A 14,511-nucleotide genomic window follows, 5' to 3' on the forward strand; every position below is an offset into this window, starting at 1 on the left:
ATTGTCTTTTGCCCATAAGAATTTGAAGAAACCTCAATATCTTAGACAACCACTGCACATATCTTGCCCATCACAGGCAAGGTCAGGGCAAAGCCAGGGAAGGCACTGGGACCAGCAGATGAGCAGCAACGCTCTCTCTATCTCTCAGCTCTCTTTTTTATTATGCCTAGTATTTTGGTCGAAATCCTTACAGGTTCCTGACTTTTCCTGCACATTTTTCATGCATGTTCACTGTAGGCTGTTTTGCAAACCACAGCTCTGCCAAGGAGGGAGAGCCTTCCCTTTCAATGGGGAGTTTTCTAGATGTGTGTTATTGCCAGTAGCTGGTATTGCTGATGCCTGTTGTTTTCTATTGTTAAACTAACTGCAATGTGTGACCATCGTGTATCACTCAGTGATGCCTAATTTAGGAGATCAGTGATTAATTCCTTCCATTGCTTTTTCTTCTCCTTCTCTCTCTCTCTCTCTCTCTCTCTCTCTCTCTCTCACTGCAGGATGTTTTCACACCAGAGTGCAAATTTAAGGAATCTGTCTTTGAAAACTACTACGTTATTTATTCTTCCACGCTGTACCGGCAGCAAGAATCCGGACGAGCGTGGTTCCTGGGACTCAATAAAGAAGGTCAAATTATGAAGGGAAACCGAGTGAAAAAAACCAAGCCCTCATCACATTTTGTACCCAAACCCATTGAAGGTATGGAATCTGCTCGCTCCCTGCATCGGTGGGGAGGAGGAGTTTGCAGCATCAGATCTGGGGCTTCCTGAATGAGGGGGTTGGGCTGCAAAAGCAGAAAGCAAGGAGTATTTATAATAGTTCAGAAAGGTGTTGGGCTACACTGCTGGCATTTCATCTGCTTTCCTTCCCGCATAATAAACTTTGCGCATTGTCCCAAAGGGGTTTCTCACCTTTGGGGTGCTAAAGGATAAATTTAAAAACCCACATGAGAAGGTTTCTTGTCGCATGTAGAGTCGATAGAGATAGGATTTATCTCACATGATTTTAGACTTTGGCATTCTGTTTATGGTAATGTAAGAGCTATGCGTCCTACCAGCACAGTTTTGGATGTACTTTGTAGGTCTACCCTAGGATGACTTAAATTTTGCTCATATGTAAAGACATCCTACTTAGTCGCTGAGGATAGAGAAACCTTGTCATAGATGTCCAAAGTTAGATGCGATGTTGTCATGCCATATGTCTTCATCACAGCATGGGGCTTCAGTGAAAGTCATGGAGTAGAAGTTCTGCCCTCCTGCTGCTGGCTGTACACCATGGGTACATGGTGCCATGGGCTTATGTCAGCACATTTTGCTTTTTATCTGTTGGCCCCTGATAAATGGAGAGATGTAGCGTGATTAGCCTAGTACTGAACAGGTACTAACCTGATTCTGGAAACAAGGAGATAGATATCCATATTGTAAGAGTAGAGAATAGCCTGGACCCTCTTGTCCGGTGCTTGTTTACAACAGCTTTTCTGCAGCCAGGAGCCTTTTCTTGTTTATCTGAGGCATTACTGAGATTGGTGCCCTAAGCCATCATTGAGTTTTGATAAGGAGCAAGACCTGCTTCAGGCATAGGGACAGTCACCAGCTTATCTTCTGTCTTCTCCTTTCCTCTCCTGCCTTGGCTGGGAGGAGAGTCTCTTGCAAGTGCTAGCTTTCACAGCTGGGTTTCCAGCTCCTTCTGGTATTTCTTTGCTGCCTGGCTGAGTATTGGCACTGCCCAGCGGGTTCCTTTCAATCCAGGCTGCTTTTTTGATGTAGCCTGCGTGGCGTCTGCTGAATGGCTCAATAGTTGTCTTCTGCATGCATTAAACTAGACCATTCCTGTGGCTCTCCTCATGGAAAGCCTTGCCTTAACAGAGGTGCCTGACTCACAGCAGAGTTCTCATTGCAGCAAATGCTGCTCTGGCTTTCATTTTGAAAAATTCAGCCCAGCCCGAGAGCTTCCCTTTCCTGCAGTTGCGTCCTCCCACGCTTGCTTCAGTCACAGCTGTCACATAACCTCCCGAGCGAGTGAGCGCTTTGGAAGTTGGCAGCCAAATTAAGGGCTCCTCCACCCCTTCCCTCCTCCACATGCTTTGCAGTCAGCCTCTTCAAGCACTGCTGCATCAAAGAGCTGGCAGTCTCCCAAGCTGAGGCACGTGTCAGCTTCCCAAAGCGTTCAGCTGTCTGGGATTGTGACTCCAGACGGAGGACTCTGTTCCCAAGCCTAAGATCCACTGTAGGTAGCAGAGGCTTGTGGGGAGGGTTGGAGTAAAACGCCCTCCGCTCCACGTGACTTCTCTGTGCTACATCCATCAAAGTCTCTGTGAGCAGAGCTTGCAAGCAGAGATGTTACAGACAAGGGGCAGTTGCTACCCTGTTTTAGCAGCTTCTTTCTCTTCGTCATGTCTCCAAGGCAGTACTGAAAGCACTCGCCTGCTATATTTGCATGTCCCTTCTGCTAAATGCTGTGGCATGCCCCAGCGTGTGGACTTTGCTGCGTATTCAGGGCTGTGCTTCACAGCTCCCATCTGCAGTAACACACCCAGGTTTCCTTTTGGTGTGGTACCAGCAGCAGCATTAGCCCTGCTGATGACTGACCCAGTAATACATGCAAGCAGGATTCTGGTCCTCTGGGAAGGAGGAGTGTTGCATAGGTTGCAAGGAATCGCTTCCTCCACCCCTTCAATGGGTTGCCTCTGAGACGAAACTTCCCAATTGTTTGCCTTGTGCAGAAAAATTATGCAGCAGCTTAGTGAAGAGAGCCTTTGCAGGGAAAGGAAACACAAAAAAGGCCCAGATTGTTTCAGGAGCTCATTTTGACTCCTGTGACTTCACACTGCTTTCTGAATTCAGACACCATCTCCTCAAAGTTGCAAATGGGCAATAAACTAGTAAATAAATATGAAATATCCTCCAAAGTAACTTCTGAGGACTACATAGGTGTACGTGTGCACATATACACAGTGGTATCTGTTTATGTTTGTTATATGTGGCTTTTAGCAGCTACAGCTTTATGCTGTGCTAATCCCACAGGGTATTTTGACTCCTGTAGATTGTTGGAATGGTGGAGATGTTCTGTGTCAAAGTCACTAGATACCAACTGGAAAAGTTCTGGGGGTTAAGTTGATAGGAGGGTTTTTTTAGTTTGGTAGGATTTGTTTGTTTTGGGGAATAGCATTAAGCTTAATCAATATGAAAGCACAAAAAACTTACTAAGTAATAACAGGAGAAATGTTAAGTTCCACTCCCATCTGTGCACAGGCAAAGCCAAGGCAAACAGCCTGGCAAGCAGCATTTAACATACTGTGTGGTGCCAGTTTTGGTTAAAAACACACATACGCAACACATTTCTCTCGATATTTTTATTTCTGATCACTGATCATTCGAGCTAAATGAGCCCTTAAAGTGCAGGCATATAGGTTGAACCAGATTGCACAAGAAATTAGCTTGAGCATAATTGTCACTTGGATACCAAGAAATCTTTTAAAGCAGTTTCAGTCTCTTAAGTGTCTGTAGTGATTAGTGCTGGACAATCACTTCTGTCCACAGGGACTCTTGTTTTACATATTCAAACCTATCTCAAACAATGGAAGAATTTACAGTCACTTAACTGAGAATTTTAACAGATGCTTATTGTGGACGTGCTCTGTCATTTAATTTTCCTGCTCCTTGAAGACATAATTTCCAGATTGCTCTCCCAAAACAGCTACATTTCGTCTCTCACCTGGCCCAAGCCAGAATGCGTTTGGGGTGGTAAATCTGGCCAGACAAAGCAGAAGATGACTCTTCCTCCATCTGAGTGAGCAGAGCTGCCCCTAATTCCAAATTTGTGGTGCTAGAGCCCTCATGACGTGAACATGTCTGAGATATGAAGGTGACCTGTTAATGACTAGTCTGATCCATTCATTATCACTGATGTGTATCTTTGTGCAAGGAACAGCAGCCAGGTCTTTCCAGAATGTTTTTCCAGGGATGTAACATCCCAGTTTAGTTAAAGCAGAATCCTCCGATGTTGCAAAGAAGTACAAGACACTGTTGAGTAGGAATATTTAATAGGGCTAGTGAAAATGCTTCAAAAGGTGTCACCTTAATCCACAAAATATCCTAAAAAGTGTTCTTAAAACAACAAAACAACAAAACCCCACACTCTGTTAAGGGTCTGTCTTTCAAGTGGGCAGGCTTTGGTATGTTTTCTGTCCTTCACAGGCTCACTTGTTCATCTATCAAACTCCTAATCATCTTACTAGATGGCAAATGCAGTGTATCTTAACCATGCTTTTTCTTGGCTTTTTGTCACCCTATGCTGCATTTCTTACCTGAACAAACTGTGATTCCATCTGGCAGCATCCTGTACATTTAGCTGCCAGATAGACGCGAGCTCGAACACCTCCGAAATGCATCAGCTGGGACTAGGTTTTAGAATACGGTAATTAGAGGCAGAAAATGATGGTGCATAATCACTTGCTCCCTCCTGCCCCTAGCTGCTGCTTAGGCAATTAATTCTCTCCACCGAAGCATCAGCTAATGCAGCCGCTACTGCAGATACCGACACCGGTCGCTGTGGCATCCGTCAAGAGAAGGAGCCCGTTTCCTGGGCTGCTGGCCAGGGCATGTGGGCCCAGCCCTGCCCAGCCGCTGGTCCAGGCTGCCACCAGCCGTGTGGTGATCCTGCAGGGCTAACGACCTGGCTGCCTGCTAAACGGCAGCGGGGGGAAAATTTGGTTGCTTGTAACTTGCTATGGTCCGAGGCAAGGAAAGCCAGGAGTGAAGCTGGAAGGGTGGGATATATTTAAGGGCATTTAATAAGCATTTCCCTGTATTCTCGAGGAGTTCTGTATTCTCAACTTGCAGAAATGCCAAGTGAGAAATACTAGGATCAGGATGCAAAACAGTGTGTGCTTCCCAAACTCAGGCAGTCCCCTGAAGCAGCACACGGTGATTTCAGCTTCCCTGTGTGGGAGGTGTGCCAGTGCTGTGCCTGGGAAGAAGCAATGAGACTGGGACCCTGTGCCAGCGCAGAGGCAAGATATTGAGCTGTTCCTGGGTGACAGGCAGCCCCCTCCATGCCTTTGCCTTCAGGAAGGGTGCTCCCCACCTTCTTCATTGCTTGTACCCCCAGTCTCCTTCCTGCCTAATTTGCGAGTTGTTTCTGTGTGTAAATTGTTTCACTGTGTGTGCCAACTACAGGTGCTACTGGCTAGCAGGGAAGCAGCGAATTAAAAGCCACAAGAACCAGATATGGGCACAGCTCTGCTGCCGCTCGCCCCCTTCCATTTATGCCTCTGGCTTTTTAAGCAGATCAAGCTAGTGGCACTTTCCAATTAAAGCATGAATTTGGATGTGTTGATTAAAATCTGGGACATAGGAGCTCATTATCTGATTGAGGCTCCAAAGCATTATCTTGGTTTCCAGACATTAAGGGCTGTATTTGGCTTGGCGTGTGGGTGTGGGTGGGTGGGAGAAGCAAGGCAAAGCAGGGAGGGGACTCTTGTTCTTGCCAAATTGCTCATCCTTCCAAAGCTGCCGTGTGCTATGTGCACCAGCAGACATCCCAAGCATCCAGGCATGCAGTCACACTTCTGCTAGTTTGCCTTGATGCAGCAGGGGACAAGGGCACAGTGTCTTCACACACACATGCACAGAGACCCCAAACAGACCTGCAGGTGAGTGCTGCTAGTCCTGAACCACAAAGATGTACTTTAAAGATGTGAGCACTTAAAACAGTCCATTTGCAAACCCCTCCGCCTGGCTCTGTGACTAACATCTCCACGCGTGAGTCACGCTCAGGCTTCCTCGGTACAAGGAGTAACAATCTGCAGTCCAAGAGCCAGTGTTGCACAACATGTCACAATGTCCTTAAAACCCCAGGCGTGTGCGGCTGTGCACACACACACACACGTGTGTCTCTGTGCACACACGTGTCATGGTGAGACAGATTAGCAGCTGCTGCTGAGCCGTGGCCGTAGCTCAGCACACACACACAAGCCTCTTGTGTAGGACAATATCCAGGCTCTATCTTGTGCGTGATGCTATAAAATACCACATACATTGATACCGTAGGTGTATCTAAGTACTGAAAATATGCTTGTCCTATGATGCTATAGATTTTCTGGCATGATTCGTTGGCACAGCCTGTCTGGTATGGAGGCTATGACAGCTCTGTCTGAAAAGCACTATGTAAGCAGCCTCCAGCCATGCCCCATGTCAGTACTTGTATCATACACTAGACTGGAAGATAGACTTAGAATTCCTGCCCTATTTCCATGCTAGGTACAGGGTTTCCTTACTTTTTTGCAAATATTGTTTACTTCTGTAGCCTGATCTCTATGCATTACTCTGTGGGCCTTACTAGTACCTCAATGGTTTTACCCAAAGGTCAGGGTGGCAGGCAGGGAGCTAAGGAAAAGCAACGTGTGATGGTCCTGCTGCTGCAGGCTCTGCCTGGGCTCAGCCCTTGTGGTTAAGCATCTGGCCCAGCCTGATGGGTGTTGGGGATGGATGCGGATGCGATGAGCTTAGTACGGGCAGCTGCCTGGGGAAAGAGGTCACGGAGGGCCCCCCAGCTCCAGCTTGGGACCGGAAAGGTCAGGGTGAAGACAACAGTGCACTTGAGGCAGAACTTTGTGTATGGAATGTCAGGGACACTGGAGCAATGCTGGCACAAATACCCAACTCTGCTGGGCAGAGAATAAGGACGGTCATAGAAGTGATATGCATCCTCAATGTCATCAAAAGACTGTTGCTCAGACTAGGAAATCCCAAACGCACAGGTTCTCCTCACTTGTTAACTTTTTCATATGTGTTCTTTAAAATTTTATTAGGTACTTTGCCACAAAAGACAAATTCAGCATCACCAGCTTGCTGAGTGACACTCAACTAAAGGCATGAGGGGCAGCTCAGCAGCTGAAAAAGGGATGAGAGAGCCCTTTTCCTTCTATTGCTGCCATGCTACATGCTTTCCTTACAGCATTCAGACAGCATCAACAGTCTGGGCGGCTGATGGGCAGTTCCTGGCATTGCTTATCTTGGCCCAGACCCATGGGACAAGTTATTAATTTTCTCTTTTTTCTCATTTTCATCCAAAAAATGGCTCCAGTTTGCAGAGCAGTACCTGTCTTGCAGCTGTGCTGGGAGGCTCAGCTAGTGTGTCTGTATTTAAACTGCTCTGAAAGCCTTGCATGAAAAATGCTCTATGGGCAAAGTAATATTTTTTTCACTGCTCATATATTCTTTGCAGTATCCCTCCGATTAATACACAGCTGACTGCTCTTTATCTCTGTCCTGTATTGTTGCACACTACTACAACTGTTTATCTACCTAGGAGTAAAATGCAGAGCAGTAATGCTATTTGCAGCCTGCCTCTAATTGCCAGGATTTATTTGCAGATCAGAGGAGATTATAAATATATGCTCTTGCATCACCTTTTTATACATGGGCTATTTTTTAAATTTCTTCAGATAATTTTCAAAATTTTGTTCTTGTTGATTACCCAGAACCAAAACCTGATGAGCTCTATCCCCTGTGCCTGAGCTCTGTGCCACTGTTTGTGACGTGACCATTTTACAAAACAAACTAGCACACAATCATTTCTTTCCATCCTAATTTTTGCAAAGATCCGGGCGTGGCATTTGCAGTCTGGACCTGCCTTAAATTCTCAACTCCAGTGTGCCTGCCCTTGAGATGCCTTACTCTTTCACTCACATCTACACCCCCTCCATGTTTGCGATGAGCTCATCAGAGATGCTTCCTTTGGTGTGAGATGCTGAGCTGCTCTGGCACACCTCACATGACATGAGGACAGCCATGAGGACTTAGTCTTCCACATGGTGAACTGGATAAATGCTTTATGCTGCATAGGGCTTGGGGATGTGTTATGCCTTGGGCACACGTTGCCTTCTCAGGCTGTCTAGCCTCCAGCAAGTACATTTTTATAGGACACACATTACTTAGCCAGGGTCTGGAGGGAAGGGGCCCTCCCTTTATCCTTTTCTGAGGTGCTTCCAGGTGATCAGACAGAGCTAGGATGGCTCCTGGCTTGTTGGCACTGAACTCATCCCCATGTGTCTGTGCTCATGGCCTTGGCCTTGGCTGGCTGTCTTGATTTACAGGGGAAAAACTAAAAAGTGCTGAGAGCAGACCTCAGCTCTTGGCCAAAGGAGCCAAATGGGCTTGAGCCACCACTTCACATCCAGAGCTTAACACCCAGAAGGCTTGGATGGCTGAGTTGCAAGTGCAGATCTGATTCAAGATTCTCAAGGGCTTCTTGTTGGAGGTTAAGGGCTGGAGACTGGGTAATTATTGGACCTGTTTTTAGACGATAATCAGCATCTTGAGACTACATGGTTCTGTAAACTGGAGTGTTCATTTCATGTAAATGAATATAACATGACAAAGCAGTAACGCACAGAAAGCCTAGAAAGATTTATCTGTGAGAAATCCCCTGTTTCTATCTGCGCCTTTGGAAGAATCCAGAGACAGAGGTTGTGACTGTCAGCAGGGGCAGTTAACAGATCCTGCTTAGTAACAGGATCTGCTTACTGGGTCACTGAGGTTTCTGATGTTTATTTCATGTAAATGAATATAACATGACAAAGCAGTAACGCACAGAAAGCCTAGAAAGATTTATCTGTGAGAAATCCCCTGTTTCTATCTGCGCCTTTGGAAGAATCCAGAGACAGAGGTTGTGACTGTCAGCAGGGGCAGTTAACAGATCCTGCTTAGTAACAGGATCTGCTTACTGGGTCACTGAGGTTTCTGTCAGTGTCTGTGTTTGTATTGGAATTTTAGCCTCGTATACAAAGAAATAGTTCGTTATGGTCACTAACGTCTGTGACTTCAGGGCTGTTAATGAGTATCTTTTCTGTTTGCAGTGTGCATGTACAGAGAGCCGTCGTTGCATGAAATTGGAGAAAAACAAGGACGCTCAAGAAAAAGTTCAGGGACACCAACCATGAATGGAGGCAAAGTTGTTAACCAAGACTCGACATAGCTGACAAATACCCTCCCTTCCTCCAGCTCCTCCCCTCCCACCCACCTACCCACCCCACCTGGCGAAACCACACTGAGACAACGACAACTGAGCAAGGCAGGACCTACCGGTAGTGGCTAGGAGTCCGAACTCCAGAATCTTTGTGTAGGACGAGGAAATTGAATCTCAGATCCTGCCTGTTGCAACGTTTTAAAAAACAAAAACAACCAAAAAAAAGTGAAGAAAAAAATGTTTTAAATCAGGACTCCATTAACATTTTCAAAAGCAAACTGTTTGCTCTGTGATCAAAGGGGGAAAAAAATCTCATCTCTGCATAATAATAATAATAACAACTAATAAATATAATAATAACAATAATAAAGATGTTACCTTTAAAAATAAAACAAAGCTTTTGGAAAATTGAACTTAGCATATGATGTGCGAGAAACTTGGGAAACGCAGCCTGGGACTGCTTTCTGTCTTTATACTTTCACCTCACGTTCCCATCACTGTTTTCTCCGTCCCTGCGTCCCTGGGGATGGATGGGATTTTTCACAATGCAGGAAAGGTAGGGATGGATTATGACTGTGTTTGCTCTGCTATCAATAAAATATGGCCTGTCCAAATTAGGAGTCTGACAGTTATGGGCAACAAACTAGCTACTCTGTATTCAGCTTTTTCCATCTACATTCAAACACTGTGTAGTTATTTGTTGCTAGTGTCACTGTGTGAGTATGTTTGACCCAAGTCTGGCATTTTATGCCTTTTTATCATAATTATTTATATTTACAGGCTTGTTTTACCGTATAAGTTATCAGGAGAATTTCAGAAATGAGTTTCCAGATCTCGCAGGATGAAGTGATCATATTTATTAGGGGAGAGTTAGATCATGAAGGGAAGGAAGGAGTGCTGATTGCTTAAAAATACAGAACAGAGCAAGAAACGGTACTGAAATCTATGCTGTCAGATGGGAATGATGAGGCATGTGCTATGTGAGAGGCTGGCAGGGATTGCAGTGAAGGGAAGAGTAGTGTGGGGAGTGAGTGGGTGGGGTGTACAGAGGAGGGGGCAGCTACAGGGGAACACAGAGGGTTGTACATGTCCAGCAGTGCCAGAGTGAGGAGAGGCTGCTGCGTCCTTCTAGCAGAAGGGCTCTCCCTAAGTGTTACAACTTCACACATCTTGTTTTACACATATTCAAAGCCAAAACTACAAACCCCTCTAATCCAGTGCTTTACCACTGCCATGCCTGTTATGGGATGAGAACCTCTGAGATGCTGCAGGAACCTGGGTATGGCTGGGGGCACCCGTCTCGCAAGTGCTTCAGATGCCGGAGAAGTGCTTCAGAGGTAATAAATTCGTGGCTAGGGAAAGGCAAGGAAGAGGGCAGTGGGGTGAGGGATGCTCAGTGCTGAGCCCATCTGCAGCAAGTCTCTCCTTGTCTGGTGCTTTCCTGGTAGTCTGGGGGGCAGTCACTGGTGAACCACACATCCTCGATCCCATGGAGGGGGGGATACTGAAATAGGGCCCACACACATTAAATTCCATCTGATCTCTTTCGACACCCAGGGCCTGCATGCTGAAGCAGCGAATCGTAGAGGTGATGCAGCTGCTGTCACAGGAACAGGCACTGCCCTGGCTGAGGCACCTGGGAAGGTTTTTGCTGCTGTTATAGCTCCCGTAAGAGTGAAAAGCAAAATGAATAAACAAATGCCGAGAGGCCTGGAGGGTGTTAACAGGTGAGAATGGCTCATTATACAAGAGGAAACAGCTTAAAGCCTTGCTGTTAAAAGCCAGCCAGGAGTGTGTGTCATTCATAAATTATGGGCATACATGAAATACCACTTTAATTCTTGAGGTTTCCTTGCTGTCACAGCCAATGCAAGCTGTGAAGCTGCTGTGTCTGCAGGGGACAAGGAGTGCCTAGGCTGGCTGTGATGCTCCCTGCAAAGCGGCTGCTGACCCGGGCACCTCCAACCCTGAGGCATGCTCACCCGTCAGCACAGAACAGAGCAGGCTGGGAAAGCTAAAGAGAGAGCCAAATTTCAAGGTTATGGAAGACTCCCAGGATCAGCATGAAGGAATGAATTTGAAGCATGTCCTTTTGTGTTTTGAAAAGCTGAAGCCTTGAAATAAAGAGCCTCTTAGCATGATTCTGCAGCCTAATGCTGCACCTCCCAGCAGCCCCCTCTGTGCTATAGGGACACAGTGCCTGCGTGCCAACAGCAAGCACCAGTGAGGTTTATCTGGGGTTGCCAATTGTATCAGAGTGACTTACTTATTCCTGCCCACATCAGCATCCTCAGTCCCCCAACACTGGGGCAAGACCACCAATACACGCCAGGTTGGGAACATACTCCCCCAGTACCATCTGATACACTCCATTGCCCACAGTACAGGTCCCTCACGAACTAGAGAGCACACCAAATTAAGGCATGCAGGGGGGCTGCTTGCTGAAGAGATGTACTGTCAAACAAGTAGAACCTCAAGACAGGCTGAGCTAGTGGTCTCTCAGCTGGCCAGGCCAGGCCACGATTTAGACATTGAGCCATGGCCTCTCTCATCTGCCTTCTTGGAGCATCTCCCGTGGAAGAGACCATCCACAGCACAGCTTGGTGCCACAAGCCTCTTCTGGCTCTGGCCATGGGCAACTTACCAAAGTCACTGACGTCCTCTAAAGCAGATCCAACATGAGAGCCCAAAAATTGCCGTGACCTTGTGTGCAGAACACCCTTTGCCTAAGGCCCCGGAAAGCCATGGGCGAGAGCAGATCCAGCCCTGCCACATGCTAATTTTTCCATTGTGTGTCTCATCACTTCCCATGCTGGGCTTCTTGCCTTGATAATTTTCTTCGGTCACATCATTGCGAAAGTCCCTGGATGTGCCACAGTCAGGCCTAAATGTCCAAATAATCTGCTTCTTTTGTCTGTTGTACTAATCATCTTCATGCAACACTCACTGAACTGGTCCATAACAAGAGCAAATTAATCCTGGACACAACCAGGGTCCATGGCATAAACCATGGAAATACTGTGCACTTAACCTCTGCGAAAGCTGCAAAAATAATCTCGTGGTGTAATACAGGAACTCCTGACATCAGGCTAGCCCCAAACCCAGTGACATTGCACAGTTCAGCTCCACGGTGTCCTCCTACACCAGCTCCTGACCGGGAACCACTTGGCTATGGATGTCTTGACACCCTCCGGATGCCTGGGATAGCCCAGGGAGATCCATGGATTGCAGGCAACATGTAAGCAGGCTTCATCTATTTTTTTTTAACTCAAGTACCTTGCAAGCTTTCTCCCCAGGCCATATCTCAGGGAGTCGCTGTGAGTTTTGTTGATTATCCATCTGCCATTTCCCAATCTGCAGGGAGTCCATAGAGACTTTTTCCCCTGTTTTGAAGTTCCTGCTTCTTGCTGTTATTGCTCAGTGTCAAAGTCCTGATGAGTGACACATGCTTCAACCATTTAGGAAGCTTTGCAACTCAGTTTAACATTATAGTGACTACAACCCTTGGCTAGCATACATGTGATACTTGCAGGACAAATTCCTTTCCTAGCTATGCTGGCATGGCATTGGGCAAACAGCAAGGCACTGGGCAAAATAGCCAAGAAAAGTAGATGATGAAAAAGAAGGACATTTTCATTGTGCCTGGTCCCTGGTAGCTCTTAACTCTGCTAATTATGTAGCAAACCTTTGTCTGCTGAATAACAGATGCTGCTATAGAAGAATGTGGACGTTAGAAGTCCAGCAACAGAAAATACATCATAACACAGAAATAAGGCACATTTAAAACATTCACTTTGTTTCACCCTTGTATGGCCTTTAATTTTCTTGTCAGCACGGTTCTGGCAGTACATGCTATGAAACACAGCTCCTCTCATCTATGCATCAAGGGCAAAACCTAATAACGTGGCTCCAGTTTGGACCATCGGGAATTTGCTAGGGAAAAAAAAAATGGAGAAAAATATACTAGCATGACAAGCATGCCATACGGCGCCAGCAAATTATGCCACAAGTGTCAGCACTGGCATGTGACAATGTGTTATAAAGTGAAGTTGACACTCAACAAAGCAATTTATGAAAGTTGTCAGTCAACAACATTTTTTTGTTTGCGCTCAGAAAGGGTCTGGCTGACAGAGCCCCACACAACTCTTCAGGCTGTCACGGGCTTCACTTTACACCTTTGCATCTTAAACAGTGCTGATTGTGCATTGTGAGTGTTACTGTCCCCAAAGAGAGCATTGCCACACTCTGAGCCAAACTGAAGCAAGCAGGGCATGTAAACTCCCCAGGTTGACTAGAGAGCAGAAAACTAAGTGTGCTATCCTTCTGGGCTCACGCCAGCAAAGATGCAGCATTTATGTGTGGTAGACATGTAAAAACTGTCTTTTTGAGGACTGCAGTTCCTAAAAAGAAAAAAGAAGGTGCAGAATTCTCATTAACTGCAGCAAACAAAGTGAACCTTTCCTAGTGGGCTTACAGGAAAACACACCACTTTTAACACTGGAGGAGATATTGGCCCACAATCATGGCCAACACTAGACCTTTATTAACTGTGGCATAGCTTAGCCATGGTCCTAGATGGCAGGGCTAAGATTATGTGTGACTGCATCAAGGAAGGTGAAGAAAAAAAAAAGACAACAAGAAAAGACACAACTGAGTATCTTCAGATACAGATTCCTCTCCCAACACTGGAACAAAAGATCTTGAGTTGTTGCTGTGGGTTGACCCACGGCAGGCACCTAGGAGTAAAATCAAAAGAAACACCACTGCACTTCCTCAGTGAAGCAGAGATGTTTCCATGGCATTCATGTCTTAATTCCCCCACTGCCAATGTGTCAGCCTTGAAGGTGATTGAAGGCTGTTTCCATACAGTAAAAGGCAAAAAGACTTACATCCTCCTCACCAGCATGGAGTAAAGCTTGAGTGCTCTACTTCAGCTCCTGAGCAACAATCAGGGCATAAACCAATTTCCTCATGTTCTTCTTAGACACCCTGCTTAATGACCAAAAAAAATCCCATAGCCATGTTGATACACTTCACATGTTGTTACACTACACATCACATTTAAGCATATCAACGTCTCAAAACCACTAAAACCTTTGTGGCCACAAAACTAAAGCTAAGTAATTACCATTTCATGAGAGAGCATTTCTTTTCATGACATTTGCATAACAAATTGCCACATGACAGGAAGTTGGACATCTTACCAGCTCACCTCCCTCTTGGACTTCAGGCACCTTCTCTTTGGCAAAGGAGGCCTAGGTCAGCATGGCTCCAGGGCTCATCTTACCAGTGGTCATCTCACTGGGCATCATTGTGATGGGGCAAGGAGCTTGGACAGGCTCCAGAGCATTCCCATCTGAGGCAACTGGAGGATCAGTGCAGAAAGATTTGACCTTTTTATGGCCTTCTGGAATGGACAGGATGTCTGATCAAACAAGTACTTGAAAAGAGATTCACAGAATCACAGAATGTCAGGAGTTGGAAGGGACCTCAAAAGATCATCTAGTCCAGCTCCTCTGCCAGAGCAGGATCACCTCCAGTAAGTCA

At 46.1% G+C, this 14,511-nt stretch overlaps 1 protein-coding gene across 1 annotated transcript; it reads left to right on the top strand.

Moving 5' to 3' along the window:
* Nucleotides 1–476: 476 nt before the first annotated feature.
* Nucleotides 477–9,204, top strand: LOC104273664 (fibroblast growth factor 12; the record flags this gene model as incomplete). Its single annotated transcript, XM_009869063.1, has 2 exons — nt 477–693; nt 8,855–9,204. Coding segments are annotated over 2 exons (336 nt in total), but the record flags the coding sequence as incomplete, so codon positions are not given.
* Nucleotides 9,205–14,511: the final 5,307 nt, after the last annotated feature.

The sequence above is a fragment of the Apaloderma vittatum genome, unplaced genomic scaffold (genome assembly GCF_000703405.1).
Source record: "Apaloderma vittatum isolate BGI_N311 unplaced genomic scaffold, ASM70340v1 scaffold1205, whole genome shotgun sequence".
In the NCBI taxonomy this organism is placed as follows: domain Eukaryota; kingdom Metazoa; phylum Chordata; class Aves; order Trogoniformes; family Trogonidae; genus Apaloderma; species Apaloderma vittatum.